The sequence below is a fragment of the Drosophila biarmipes genome, chromosome 3R, assembly GCF_025231255.1.
Source record: "Drosophila biarmipes strain raj3 chromosome 3R, RU_DBia_V1.1, whole genome shotgun sequence".
In the NCBI taxonomy this organism is placed as follows: Eukaryota; Metazoa; Arthropoda; class Insecta; order Diptera; family Drosophilidae; genus Drosophila; species Drosophila biarmipes.
In genome coordinates, this window is record NC_066616.1 from 30668896 (window position 1) to 30683441 (window position 14546).

General features: G+C 40.5%; 1 protein-coding gene across 2 annotated transcripts; it reads right to left on the minus strand.

Moving 5' to 3' along the window:
• Window positions 1-9295: 9295 nt before the first annotated feature.
• Window positions 9296-13754, minus strand: LOC108025555 (glucose dehydrogenase [FAD, quinone]). 2 transcript variants are annotated; one of them, XM_017096089.3, is made up of 4 exons: window positions 13631-13754; window positions 10520-11725; window positions 10166-10452; window positions 9296-10064 (listed from the first exon to the last, which is right to left on the minus strand). In XM_017096089.3, the coding sequence occupies exons 2-4, from the start codon at window positions 11712-11714 to the stop codon at window positions 9696-9698; spliced, it is 1851 nt and encodes a 616-aa protein (XP_016951578.1). In that variant the 5' UTR covers window positions 11715-11725; window positions 13631-13754; the 3' UTR covers window positions 9296-9695. The 2 variants fall into 2 exon arrangements, with proteins under 2 accessions (XP_016951578.1, XP_016951580.1); XM_017096091.3 differs by lacking the exon at window positions 13631-13754 and adding an exon at window positions 13474-13608.
• Between the last annotated feature and the right edge of the window lie 792 nt (window positions 13755-14546).

A 14546-nucleotide genomic window follows, 5' to 3' on the forward strand; every position in this document is an offset into this window, starting at 1 on the left:
AATTTGTATGTACTTTTACCAATTAAAAAACATAAAAAAATGAAGCTTAACTTTGTGATATTAAAATTAAATACATTTATTAATTATAAAATTTCTTCTTTTCTAGTAGAAACTCTAGCAAAAATAAATCATTTTCTTTAACAGGTCAAACATTGCTTGGCCTTATTTATACTTGAGTACTCTCATGGATAAGAGAATTAAAATGTAAGCATTTTCCACTCAACTAAATGGAAAATTCAGCCTCTTTGATGAAAATGCTGGCATACCTTACGCTGGCTTACAATTTATGGCAGCCGATTTGCATTCAACAACTGCCTTCAACTTTATTTTGCATATTTAATTACAGCCCTCAGGTAAATGATTTTCATTTGTTCGCGCCGAAACTTAACAAATTTGAACACCGAATCACTTTCAGCCTGCTGTCGAGGCAGTGTCAAGCACTGGCAACTAATTCCGGAAAATCCCCTTTCATCTCGGGGGATTTATATTTGCACCTCATTTGTATGCGAGTCGCATAAAGTTTCATAATTTAACAGCAGTTTGCTTTTACTTTCGCTGATTGGATCGATTTAATCCTCCACTCGGGACTCGTTTTCATTTATTGAATGTTGAGTTAGCATGGTAGAAAAACAAAGTTTAAAATATTCTACATTGATAACTTCAATATGCCAGGGGCACATTAGGTGCATTAGCTATCGCTAGGTTTGGCGAAAAAATACATTTGCCCTAACACATCATCATCGTAAGAGGGTGTCAGCACCTCGTTACCGTTTCGCATAAAATCTGCCAAATGCCGGGGCATTAGAATGTAATTAGGATCCCAGAAAGTGGCAGCAAGTGCGTCAAAATATTTATGGCCGATGTGTGTTTGAAGCAGGCTCAAGGGTTCATAAAACTGGAGGTGAAATATCCTTTCTCTGCGCCGATTATTTACGACCACATAAGCCGCCTCACTTGACAGCAGGCAGTTATTGTCGCACTTACCTGTCGGGAACAACTGCTCCTCACTGACTAATTGGCCAAATTAAATATTAAATCAGTTAAATACTTATAATTGAAACAGTAAATCATTAGTCGAGAGCAATTAGAAGCAGGTGATTCAGGAAAATGTTTGTTTAAGAACAGATGTAAAAAGTTACTAAATAAACCTCTTTTTTGTAGTTTTTCAATCGTAACTTTGCCAAATCAAGGCGTACAGCCAAAAGATCGACTGTTTTGAGCAGTATGTTACTCGTGCTAACGATTCCCATCACCTTTAGAAAACTTTATTTTTTGACCCTTTTTTCCATTTTTTGTAAGGAGTGACATCATAAAATTTTGAAGAAAATGGGAAAAGTTTAATACTTTTAGGTTAGAATGTCAAACGACTAGAAATTTTATTACTAGCTCAACGAGGTATGACATTTCTCAATATGACAATTATTACAGATATTACGTCAAAAAGTCTTAATTTTTTAAGCTACAAAATGGGTTCCATGCTTTAGTCAAAAACACATCCTTTTTTAGTAGTTTTTCGATCGTAATTTATCCGAATTAGGGCGTATCGCAAAAAGGACAACTGTTCCAAGCAGCTGACCACTTATTCTAACGATTCCCATCACTTTTAGACAACTTTATTTTTTAACCCTTTTTTCCATTTTTTGTAAGGGGTGACATCACAAAATTTTGAAGAAAATGGTAAAATTTTAACACTTTTATGTTTGAATGCCAGTCGATAAAAAATTTAATTACGATCTCAACGATGTATGACATTTGTTATTCCGACAAATATTAGCATTATGGCAGACAAAACAATGATTTTTTAGGGCTGCAAAATAACCCTGAAAAGTAACTCATATTTTTTTCAAAAACACTTCCTTTTTTGCGGTTTTTCAATCGTAATTCAACTAAATTAAGGCGTACAGCAAAAAGGACAACTGTTCCAAGCAGCTGACTACTTATTCTAACTATTCCCATCACTTTTAGAAAACTTTATTTTTTGACCCTTTTTTCCATTTTTTGTAAGGGGTGACATCATAAAATTTTGAAGATAATGGGAAAAGTTTAATACTTTTAGGTTAGAATGTCAAACGACTAGAAATTTTATTACTAGCTCAACGAGGTATGACATTTCTCAATATGACAATTATTACAGATATTACGTCAAAAAGTCTTAATTTTTTAAGCTACAAAATGGGTTCCATGCTTTAGTCAAAAACACATCCTTTTTTAGTAGTTTTTCGATCGTAATTTATCCGAATTAGGGCGTATCGCAAAAAGGACAACTGTTCCAAGCAGCTGGCCACTTATTCTAACGATTCCCATCACTTTAAGACAACTTTATTTTTTGACCCTTTTTTCCATTTTTTGTAAGGGGTACCATCACAAAATTTTGAAGAAAATGGTAAAATTTTAACACTTTTATGTTTGAATGCCAGTCGATAAAAAATTTAATTACGATCTCAACGATGTATGACATTTGTTATTCCGACAAATATTAGCATTATGGCAGACAAAACAGTGATTTTTTAGGGCTGAAAAATAACCCTGAAAAGTAACTCATATTTTTTTCAAAAACACTTCCTTTTTTAGCGGTTTTTCAATCGTAATTCAACCAAATTAAGACGTACAGCAAAAAGGACAACTGTTCCAAGCAGCTGACTACTTATTCTAACGATTCCCATCACTTTTAGACAACTTTATTTTTTGACCATTTTTTTTCATTTTTTGTAAGGGGTGACATCACAAAATTTTGAAAAAAGATTAAAAATATTAAAATTTGTAGGTTTAAATGCCATTTGATTGGGAATTTAATTACGAGCTCAACAAGGTATGACACTCCATATTCCGACGTTTATTTGCATTTTGCAGGCTTAAACATTAATTTTTAAGGGCAAAATAGGGATAAATAATTTAGCTTATTTGGCTAAAGCTTATAAAATTTATAAGCAACATTTTTTTTATTAAACGTATTTGATTTCCTTTAAGATAAAGCCCTTGCCTAGTTCATGCTCCCATATTTTATTCTACGAATTTGGGCAAAGTGCATCCCTTTTTACAAGCAAATTACGGTCTGCACCTGGTTTATTTACCTTTGTATTGGCCCATTTGATTTTCAAACGAACCGCTTTTCTGCTAGTCGGTTTTCCTGATTTTCAATTTCCTCAAACGCTCGTTGCTGGTTTCCTGAATGCGCTTTTCGGCTGTCTAATTTTGCGTGGCAAAGTCAATAGACAAAGGCAGCAATAAAAGGGCACTAAATCTATTGACCACCATACAACTGGTAATGGCAGTGGAAAAATTTAGTTGGAAAATATAATTTTGGGTATTCAACTGAAAAAGAGAAGCCAGTGATGTAAAAAGAAATCATTAAACAAGATTTCTAAATGAAAACTCAAACTTTTTCTTTTATGTTCGAATAAAAAAGTCCAAAAATGAATTAAAGATTTTCCTGACTAGGGTGTTCGGCAAATACTCTTCCCAGAGTAGCCCTAAATCCCTCCTCATGCCTCGGGAACTGACAGCCAACCTTGCTTCGCTGATGAAAGGTGAAAAGGTATGGATGTGGGTCCCATTTCGGGCACAGCCTCAGCACAACAAAAAGAAAAACGCTGCATTTGCATCGGGAAATTAATGAAAAGGCGCCGAGCGACGAGTCAACAAAGGACCTACAAGGGTTAACGCCACCTGGGCCTGGGCCCAAAATGAAACCAGGACGAATTTGGGCACGTGTTCGTGAGTTGTGGCCACCGTAAACATGCAGCCGAGATCCCTAATTTAAAATACGGCAAGTAAATATTAGCTTTGGCCCCATGTCAGCAGATGGAATCGGGAGTCGAATAAAGGGGAGAGCATTCCGTATTTAAGGGATTTAAAGGTTTTTTATTTAACCAAGATATATCCGAAAGATACATACATTTTTAACTTTAAAGGGGTTTTGACTTCTATACCCTCGAATTTAAAATAATTTATTGGGAATGAGGAATGTGTTATATTACTTTAGAATACCCAGTTACATTTATTTATCTTAATAATAATTTGATTTATTTTCAAAAAATATTTGATAGCAACAGGCTGTTGTCCCAACATTGCTCCAAAAGCAATTACCCGGAATTAGCCATAAATTATTTTGACTAGCATCTCTATTCCAATGTCCCATGTCCAAATGCCAGAAGTGGAAATTGCAAATATGGACACCCGGGACGAATTAAAACAGGAAATTACCATTTATATTGCATTAAGTCCACACCCAGAGCGAAACGGATGCCAAATGGGCTGATTGCCCCAGAGTCGGACGTTGATATTGACCAATTTTCCACATGTCGTCCTATTAATTCAGTCAAATGCCCGCTAATTGCCAAACGAGTGAGATTGGATGCGCTGTTAATCACCGCAAATCTCGTCAAGCAAATCATATGTTTATTATCATGTGCTCACTGGGCTTTGGCATTTATTAGCCACCAAAGGCGGTCATAAATAATTCAAAAGTAATCCCAGACGCACATTTTTTACGGAGTTAATAAATTTTGCCATTAAAAAGACCGAAAATATGCGTACGTGTCTGCGGGAAATCCCCTTCCGAGGCTGGCAAAAATACTCAAGGGAGTTGCAGCATTAGCTGTGTTAAAAAACTCAACAATAAAACAAAAAAATATCCGCAAGGGATATCAAAATGTTTTGGTTTTGATTTATGTTCTCGGAATACGATGCGGCAATTTGCTAACGCGGCTTAAATGTGAATCTTTAAAAGATACTTTTTGTGTTGCCAAGAAGATAAAAGCTATGAGGCTTCGTGTAGAGTGGGTTAAGCCTTGAAAGGATTTTGTTTCATAAATTAGATTAAATTTTGTGGCCTTTACTTTTTGCTTTTTACCAAATTTCCACACAATTTTAATTAGCTAATTGATGTTTTTGAGGTTTCTTGGGGAGTTTTAAAGGGTTTCCACTTAAAAAGTTTAGAATGGCATTTTTGCAGAGCTATTTCAGAGTACCAGATTTCTGCCAATCACTCAATTAGCCAGCTTGTCTTGGCCAAACAAAACGCCCTGTTCTTTGCCGACTTTCAATCAAAGTTTTTGTCCAACAGAATGTTCTTTGATGTGGCCGTCAGTGGCAAAAACTTTCTGCCAACGCATCAATTGAATGTTTGTCATTCCTTTCGACCTCCTGGCAGGTGCCTGTCATTTTGACAGCCAGAAGGCTAAGGTGGTTTTCGAAGGGTTAGGGTACTGTCTTAAATATGAACGAATTAAATGGTTTTAATTAATTCGAGAGCTGTTAAAGCACTCTTAACTTTAAAGATCTAAATAATGTACTATTTTATCTATACCCGCTTCGATTGTCAACGCAATTTGTTTGAGCATTTCACCGACTTTATTTGAAATCAATACGAGCAGCAGTTTCCGCATCTAATATTTTATTTATTTGAAACCTTTCACACAGCCCCGAGTCGAGTCCTGAGGAGGCGTTTTCCGCCTTCAACTTTGACTTTTTCTGGCACTCTCCTCCGCTCGCCTTTTTATGGCTCCGTTTTTTATTGCCAGCCATTACTTGAATATTCCGCTAGCCTGGTTAGAGCGAGCTCCGATTTCGCTCCGATTCCCGTGGCCAAGAAATCGATGGGGGAGTCGAAGGGCTGCCTTTTGTTTCAGCCAGACAAGGACACTTCTGTACTTCTGTGGGCCGGGCTCGTCGGGGTTCAATGCTCTGCCAGTCTCAGGCGGCATGGCATTAATGTTTTTCAATTATTTTTATTGGCTCATCATAAATTATAAGGCCCTGCTGGCCTAGCTTGCCATATTTTCGCCAGCACTTACCGCCTTGACGTGTACTTTGGCAAATGACTTCGACTTGAGAAGGCCTCGTAAACTCGGCGAAATTCCGCAGGCATTGACACCAACATATGTTGGGCCAATTTTCCCGGGAAATCAGCAAAAACTTTCTGCGAAAGTGTGCAAAGTTTCGATGCCTCGCCTCGCATTTATCATAATAAAACGGAAGTCTGACTGTGATTTGGTTATGCAGAAACAGTTTTGGGGTAATTCACCCATTTAGTCGCAGTGGCAAATTGAAAAGTCTTTCTTCATTCATTATACTTTAATGCAATTAGTCGCTACATGCCGCAACTCGGTTACAAAAGTTTCCTCGCTCGCTGCTCGGGCGCATTTAATTATCACACCAGGATTCCTTTGGGCTGCCTTTCAAGGACTTCTCCTGTTGCAAGTGCAATTTCCGTGCTAAATATTTGCACACAAAGGCAGGAAACTTTTAGCCAACTTTTCTCTGCTATTTTTTCTTGGTTCCCTACTGTGCCAAGTTTGCTTCTTTCCTGCAAGCGAAACATTTTTAAAGTAACTACTAAGCCGGTACCCTGTATTCCCTTTCATTAAGCCTTTGACTGGTCAGTTCCTCGGACCTCGGCGGCCGCTTTTAATTTTTTTCAGCCAACTCTACAACTCCTCTCAGTTTCCGCTGCATTCTTCGAGGGATTCGAGGGCTTCGGGCACTTTTGCAAATAAGCCGGGCACAAACTAAAAAAGGAAACAAAATGTTGGCGAACAAAGTTTTAAAAACTATTAGAGGAATGGTTTAGCCAGCTTGCCATATTTTCGCCAGCACTTACCGCCTTGACGTGTACTTTGGCAAATGACTTCGACTTGAGAAGGCCTCGTAAACTCGGCGAAATTCCGCAGGCATTGACACCAACATATGTTGGGCCAATTTTCCCGGGAAATCAGCAAAAACTTTCTGCGAAAGTGTGCAAAGTTTCGATGCCTCGCCTCGCATTTATCATAATAAAACGGAAGTCTGACTGTGATTTGGTTATGCAGAAACAGTTTTGGGGTAATTCACCCATTTAGTCGCAGTGGCAAATTGAAAAGTCTTTCTTCATTCATTATACTTTAATGCAATTAGTCGCTACATGCCGCAACTCGGTTACAAAAGTTTCCTCGCTCGCTGCTCGGGCGCATTTAATTATCACACCAGGATTCCTTTGGGCTGCCTTTCAAGGACTTCTCCTGTTGCAAGTGCAATTTCCGTGCTAAATATTTGCACACAAAGGCAGGAAACTTTTAGCCAACTTTTCTCTGCTATTTTTTCTTGGTTCCCTACTGTGCCAAGTTTGCTTCTTTCCTGCAAGCGAAACATTTTTAAAGTAACTACTAAGCCGGTACCCTGTATTCCCTTTCATTAAGCCTTTGACTGGTCAGTTCCTCGGACCTCGGCGGCCGCTTTTAATTTTTTTCAGCCAACTCTACAACTCCTCTCAGTTTCCGCTGCATTCTTCGAGGGATTCGAGGGCTTCGGGCACTTTTGCAAATAAGCCGGGCACAAACTAAAAAAGGAAACAAAATGTTGGCGAACAAAGTTTTAAAAACTATTAGAGGAATGGTTTAGCCAGCGGGTTTCTCGCGGTCTCTCTGGGCTTTCAATTTCAATAAGTGGATGGTCTTAAACTCCAAGCCAACTCAGTTAATCCAAAAGATACTTGTATTCGAATATATATTTATATATCATATTTGGCAATAAAGTGATATATCTTAGATGGTCAGCGAAGCATGTGAGTTAAGCAAAATGATTCGCTGCCTGGAAAATGCTTTGTGTATCTACTATATCTGCCCTGATTGCACAGTTCATGGAGCATGGCATTCTATGAGCCATTCAGTCGCCTTCGCACGTCATAAGATTCCTAATTAGATCAGCCACGGAAGATAGGGCAAAAACCCAGTGAGCTGCTTTGCATGCCATGAAAAGAGCCCGCCCACTTGCCCCTCTGCATTTAAGTGCAACATTTCCCAGACTTATCTTTAAGTTGCTCCACTCGAGTGACATCCGTTTCACGCTCGCTTTTTGCAACAGCAACAGCTGGAAAAACAGATAAGAAACATTGGCTTTCAGGGCACCGAGGTAAGACCTCAGGCGACCCCAGGTGGAATAGGAAAATCAAAAGGGCGTAGCTGGTTAAATGGCCTTTATTTGTATACCCCACTGATTTACCCAATCACCTGCGCTTTTTCTCATTCAGGTTCCGTTTCATTACGGACCCCAGTATTTTCGAAATCAATTAGCTCGAAAATTGCAGCGAACGGAGGGCGTAATTGGATTGCTTTGTGGCTGACAGCGGGTATTGGGAATCTGAGCTCCGAAATGTCGCATTGTTGACCTATGACCGCAGGCACGGGCAGCGCCGTAATTTGAATTTGGGATGCCGGTGGCAGCAGCAGACATCCCAGTCCGCACCCGCAGAAATATTTCACCGCAAATACGCCGAATCTTGCCCATGCCAACCGGCTCGATAATTCCACTCTGCTAAGGTGGGCTTAAATATTTAAGCCATGCCAATCAGTGGGTCTTTAGCTTTGCCGGCCCTTTGAAATATTTGTTTGGCAAAGTATTTAATTAGGAAATATTCTGCAATCAAAGGCAAGAAAATGGAAATGGAAAGGGGTGCTAAAAGTGAAAAAACTATCTTAAAAGATGAAAGTATTTGAACAGAAAATGTATCATTTTTAAGGCCCATGTAAATACTGATTTTAAATATTCTAAGTAATTAAATCAATGATAATTAAGTATTATTTTATTTTCCACAGCAGACCATCAGTTCCTGATGTGCAATTAAATACATGAACTCCCGCCCACGCTTTCAATATTTAATTAGGCATATTCCACATACGCCACGTGGCCCTGGTTCCCCATGGAAGTACACATAGTACGTCTGCGGGCAGACAAAGTGGGTTAACTTTATGGCCGGGTTAAGGAACCTCTAAAACGCAACGGTTGCTAGGCAGGAGCTTTGTCTCCGCTCCCCGGTCCTGCGTTTCCCGGGGGGAGGTCAGCAATTACCCGGCGAGCGGTCATTAAAAACAATCCTCAAAGGAGCACGCAAAGCCAGTGGTATTAGCCCCTAGCTGGGTCCCATGTGAACTCCAACATGCCTGTGCGTGACACTGCTTATTTTTGGGGACAGAAGAAGCTAAATTTGGGGCTAGCCTAGCCAGCAGATATTCAAGCGATTTTCTAAGAATATTACATTACATTGTTTGGCAGACACTTGGTGTACCTTACGAAAGCCGTTACGAAACGTAAGGCTGAGTAACGTAACACGCCATCTTTTACTGTTTCGGAAGTGGCGCCATTGTAATTTTACTGTAAGCATGACATGAATGTAAACTTATGTAGAGAAACTAGAATTATTTTTCAATTTAATTATTTAAAGGTGTTTTAAAATGTCAGCACTTAACTATACAACTATATGGCTAAGATAAACATTAAATGATTTGTCCACAATTTATTCACTCTGTCGTAAAAAGCTTTATTTTGCAAGCAACAAAAGCAGGTTGGTACACAAATATATTAGGACAAGGCTTTCAAAAGCTTTTCAACTTGGCGCGTTATTTCAAAACTAATAATACATTACAATACAATACACAATAGTGTCTTTACAAATTTAAAATAAAAAATTCTGTTAAAGTTCTTTAAATAAAATTTATTTTAAAGCATGAAAAACTGTACAAAACCTTTCTGTTTGAAAAATGTAACTCAGTGCATTGAATAAATATTCGTTTCAACCAAATAAATACTCACTTCTTTAAAATTACTCAAAGATACCCCTTTTTAAAGCCACGAAAATACCTTACAGCTACCTTAACTATCACATGAGAACCTAACCTAATGACTGGTGCTAGCTGAAGAATAAATAAGGAGCTTAATGATATTCATGAATCCAAAGGAGTGGTTCGCATGCGCCAGGCATCTTTGATGACATCCGAGGCCTTTTCGGCCACCATGATCACAATGGCATTTGTGTGGCCAGCTGGCACATTGGGTAGCACCGAGGCATCGACCACTCGTAGTCCCCGGATGCCATGGACCCTCAGTTGGGCATCCACCACCGAAGTGTTGTCCGTGGAGGGACCCATCTTGCAGGTTCCCGATTGGTGCTGCAAACTGGAACCATATCTTCGCAGACAGCACTTCCAGTACTGCTCGCTGGCGAATTTCAGATGCTCGCAGCCCGGAAAGGGACGGTCGTGGAAACGGGTGCCCATCTTCACCATGGGCTTGGATCGGGCCAGCTTGAGGATCTGAAAAAAGTGTAGAAAATAAATGTTTAAAAATGTTTAATCCTAGCAAGATTGTTATATAATTAAATTTCCTACATCTAATATAAATCTAAATAATTTACCATTTCAATGCCCTCGATCATCGCCCTCACATCATCGGGATGCTGCATGAAATTGGGTTCCATTCGCGGCCAGTGGAAAGGATTTCGGCTACGTAGAGATATTCTACCCCGGCTTTTGGGTCGTAGGAGCACTGGAACCAGGCCAAAGGTTTCCTTGTTCTGCAGATCCCCAAACATGTAGTCGTAGAACTCATCCGTGATGCCCAGCAAATTTCGCATGGTGCCAAATCGATCGCCACTCAGGGATCCAGCGCCCAAAACCAACTCCATGTCAGGATAGTCCTTAGCTGTAGTAAAAAGAAAGACAAATAAATGTAGCTCCCAAAAAATTATATATTCCTTATAAATTCTCACCGAAGCTGGAGCTGGGAGTTCGTACAAAGGCAAAGGCCTCGGCTCCACCTGGGATGGTATAGGGTCCCTGACCCGCAAAGATGTACCGAAAGATATCCGAGGGATTCAGCAAGCGGGCATCATTCACCGTGGAGTCATTGACCACAAACACCAGACCATTCAGCGTTATGTGATCTTGGAGGTTGTAACCCACTGGCAGATCCTGCACCACCGGGATATTGTGCTCATCGAGATGTTCCCTTGGACCCACTCCCGATAACATGAGGATCTGCGGACTGGCGATGGTGCCGGCGGACAGGATCACCTCCTTCCTGGCTTTAACCACAAAACGCTGTCGCTGCTTCACAAACTCCACCCCAGTGGCTGTTTTGGTGATGGGATCTATGACCAACTTGGTGACCCAGCTCTTCATGGAGATGTGCAGGTTCTTCCGCTGGACCACGGGCTGTATGAAGGCTTTACTGGTACTGCATCTTCTGCCATTACGAATGGTGGCTTGGGATCTCGAGAATCCCATCAGGTGCTCCCCATTCGGGTCTGTAATATCATAGCCCATTTCTCTGCCGGATTTTAGAAAGGCCTTCAGCAGCTGAGATCTGTAGTCCGTGTACTGCACATCCAGGTTTCCATTGCGACCATGATACGGGGACTTGTACAGTTCTGGTATGCCAATCCTCTCGGACTTGCGAAAATACGGTAGCACCTCATCGTAGGACCATCCCGAGTTATTGGCCGCCGCCCAGTCATCGTAGTCCCTGCGATGTCCTCGAGTGTAGAGCATGAAGTTGATCAGACTGGTGCCCCCCACGCCACGCCCCTTGGGCCAGTTGCAAACGCCGCCCTTTAACCCCTGGCAGGCGTTCGCCGTGGGCTCGGCCTTGTAGCCCCAATTGTAGCGAGTCATTTGGGTGAGGGCCGCCGTCAGAGGGACGTCGCTGATGAAGGTCTCCTGATCGCCGGCCTCCAGGAGCAAAACACTCGCCGAGGATATCTCACTCAGCCGGTTGGCCAGGACGCAACCAGCACTTCCGGCGCCCACAATGATGAAGTCATATTCCGGCAGGAATCGGTTGGTATCCGGAATTCGGTTGTTCAGCAGGGAAGTCTCGAAGTCGCGGGCCCAGTCCACCAGAAGTTGCGACCAGGCAGCTTGAAAGGAGCAAAGGCAGAGAAGCAGCACTCCACCGAATCTCATCTTGGCTTAGTCTGTGTAGAATAAAAGATAATGGTATATTAAAGATATTTAATGACTATGTGGATAAATGTTAACAGAATGACTGTAAATTTAACATCATAATAAATATATCACAATTTAGTTGGTTCATTATAATTTTTTAATGCTAATTGCTATTGTAGCTATAATATAACACAGCCTTGTTAAACACATTAGCTATTTTTGGCACGCTGTTAAAATGTCAAAGGATTGTTTTTTTAAAACCTATCTGCATTATTTATGTTTCTACATATTCACGAGCATTATTTATGACAGGCAGCGAGCTTAGAACTTATACTCTTTAACAAAAAAAAGAAAGTCTTTAAAAAAATCTGAGGGAATTAAGAACTCTAAATTAGCAGCTGCATGTAAATTGCATCGACCTTGAGGAAGATTTAACTTTTCCCTCATTTATTTTCTTAGGTTCTGAGCGCTATCGACATCACTTCATCCCAAACGCGTTTTGAGCTCAAGTTCAACAGGTTTTGGGGTTACAAGAAACGAGAAAAGCAAAAGTGCCAATAAAAATAATGACTTTGCAAAAGGAGCGAAATTAAGTTAATGCCAGCGAACCGGTTCGGTGGTCAAAACAAAACCAAGATGAAGAAGAAACCAAATCAAAGCAAACATTGCAAATAAAATCAAAATAAATCGATCGCGCAGACGCAGCAAATATTTAAGCGTTGACCCATAAACCGCACACGGATGTCCATAAAATAAGAAAAAATAAGAAACCCTCAGAAAAATAAACGTTGAAATTAAATTACTTAAAGTTGTGGGCGCCAAATGTATTTTTATGCAAATTACCTCAACTTGGGGTTTTTTTTCGGAGCGCCAATCGAAAATTGCACAAATGTTAATAAATCATTTCAATTAACCTCAATAAAGCCGGCGAGTAGTTGAAGCGATCGAAACAGTAGCCAAGAGGAGAACTGGTTCAACGATCGCTTCGCACACTCTATAAGAAAGAAGTAGCCAGCCTTTGTCTTGGCCCAGCCAAGTTCTATATCTGCAACCTTGGCCTTGGGAGTGGATCCACTCGATCGGCTATGAAGATTACAGAACTACGTAGAGCCGGTTTCTCTTTCGGGCCCCGCCTGCCGAAGGGCGTTGTATTCATTAGGGTTCTGGCTATCGACTCCGTGGATATCAGTGCGGGTCATTAAACCGAGCTTAATGGGCTGAGACGTGCCGCCCGAAGATCTCGATAACTATAACGTGGGATTTGTTTAATCTGATTTGAAACTTAATTGGTCTCGTGGGTAATAGAGTGGCCCATTAACAGGGATTAACACATTGCGGTTGGGTTGGTCAAGAAATATCATCGGGCTAATAAAGGTGATAATAGTGCCATAGATTGCACATAAAACGTTGGAGCTAACTAATTGTTATTAACAATCCAATTAAAACCCTTACTAATGACTTTAGGACTTCAAATTACTTCTGCTATATGGAGCAGTTATTAAAAATGTGTGCAAGCTATTAGAAAACAAAATTAAGTTTACAAATGTAGGTTACAAAAGAATAAATTACTTTGTATTTTTAAAGCTCTTTGATAATATAACTTTTGTAAGTAAGGTAAACTCTATAAGATATGATAAATATTTCATAGGTTCTTTCTAATTTCCGAGAATGCACAATAAATTCCACTTAAAGCCGCAGCACAGATACATTTCATTAGCCAAAAAACCGCAGAACTGCATTCTTTGCCGCGTAACTAGTTCTCTGTAAGAGCAACTACCTGCTAAATGCTTTCAGAGTTTACGTCAGCAGACCAGATTCGAGCACATTCACACGCACGCTGGAGCACTAATTGTCACAAATTCTCTTGTGAAATTCTAAACACGTTTGCCAATGCAAAAATCGATGCAAAATTATTGGCTATAGAATGCACTTACGAAATGCTCCGTATAAAATGGGTCACGAATATGGAAAGATACTCCAGATCGAATATCGAATCACCGATTTATCTCACGGATACGAATACGAATACGAATGCGCATGCGCGCCCGCTGATGTCCGGCGCTCAAATGAAACTTTTCAGCCCGGCCTGCAACGTTGAAGCCTATGCGAGATCACAAAAAAACCTACGAATATTGTACAAAAAAACCGAGTTAACAACACAGGTAGCTGCCGGGCTACGTTCGAGCGATCACGAAAGAAAGATAGATACAACAGACAAGATGCGAGATACATTTGTGCGAAGCTCCACGCTGGACCATCTTTTTTCAAGTTCATCGGGTGAACTTGCCAATATTGTTTGCCCATTTTACGAGCTATTTTTGGGGAATTTGCTGCATGTTAATGAGCACAGGGCAAAATCGCAGATCGTAAGCCTAATCATGCTGGACAAGTCGGTGATCAGCGATTTGTCGCCGACTGATTAGCGCCGAGGTGCGAGATCAAGTGGGTGAATTAAAGTGCTTCCGCAGTTCACTGTTTACGGTTTTCGATTTTCGAATTATTATTGGTAGTACAATAGTTGAAACCGAGTCATTGGACTGCTGGCGAAGTCAATGTCAATGTCACATCTTTGGGCGACGCTTTTCCGGCTTCGCAAATGACCTTAGCCGCTGGGTTACACGATGAGCATGAGCCCGCTGCGCTGATCATTAGGATGGCATTCAGCGGATTACAAACGCTCGACCCAGACTCATTTGCATACGAACAACAGCCAAATGGTTTCTTTAATGGGCAACTGAACAAATTTTTCGGCTCTAGCTCGCCCGATTTCGCAGATACTTTCACAACACACACATTTTTTCTCCAATTTTTGGCGATTTCGTTGAATCGCCAGATGGAAGAAGTGACCTT

Bases quoted from the DNA above. Each gene is read 5' to 3' on its own strand.
- LOC108025555 (XM_017096089.3), bottom strand. From the start codon at position 11,714: ATGAGATTCGGTGGAGTGCTGCTTCTCTGCCTTTGCTCCTTTCAAGCT. The intron at 10,453-10,519 runs GTGAGAATTTAT...TTTTTACTACAG, and splicing joins AACTCCCAGCTCCAGCTTCG to CTAAGGACTATCCTGACATG. The intron at 10,065-10,165 runs GTAAATTATTTA...CACTTTTTTCAG, and splicing joins TGATCGAGGGCATTGAAATG to ATCCTCAAGCTGGCCCGATC.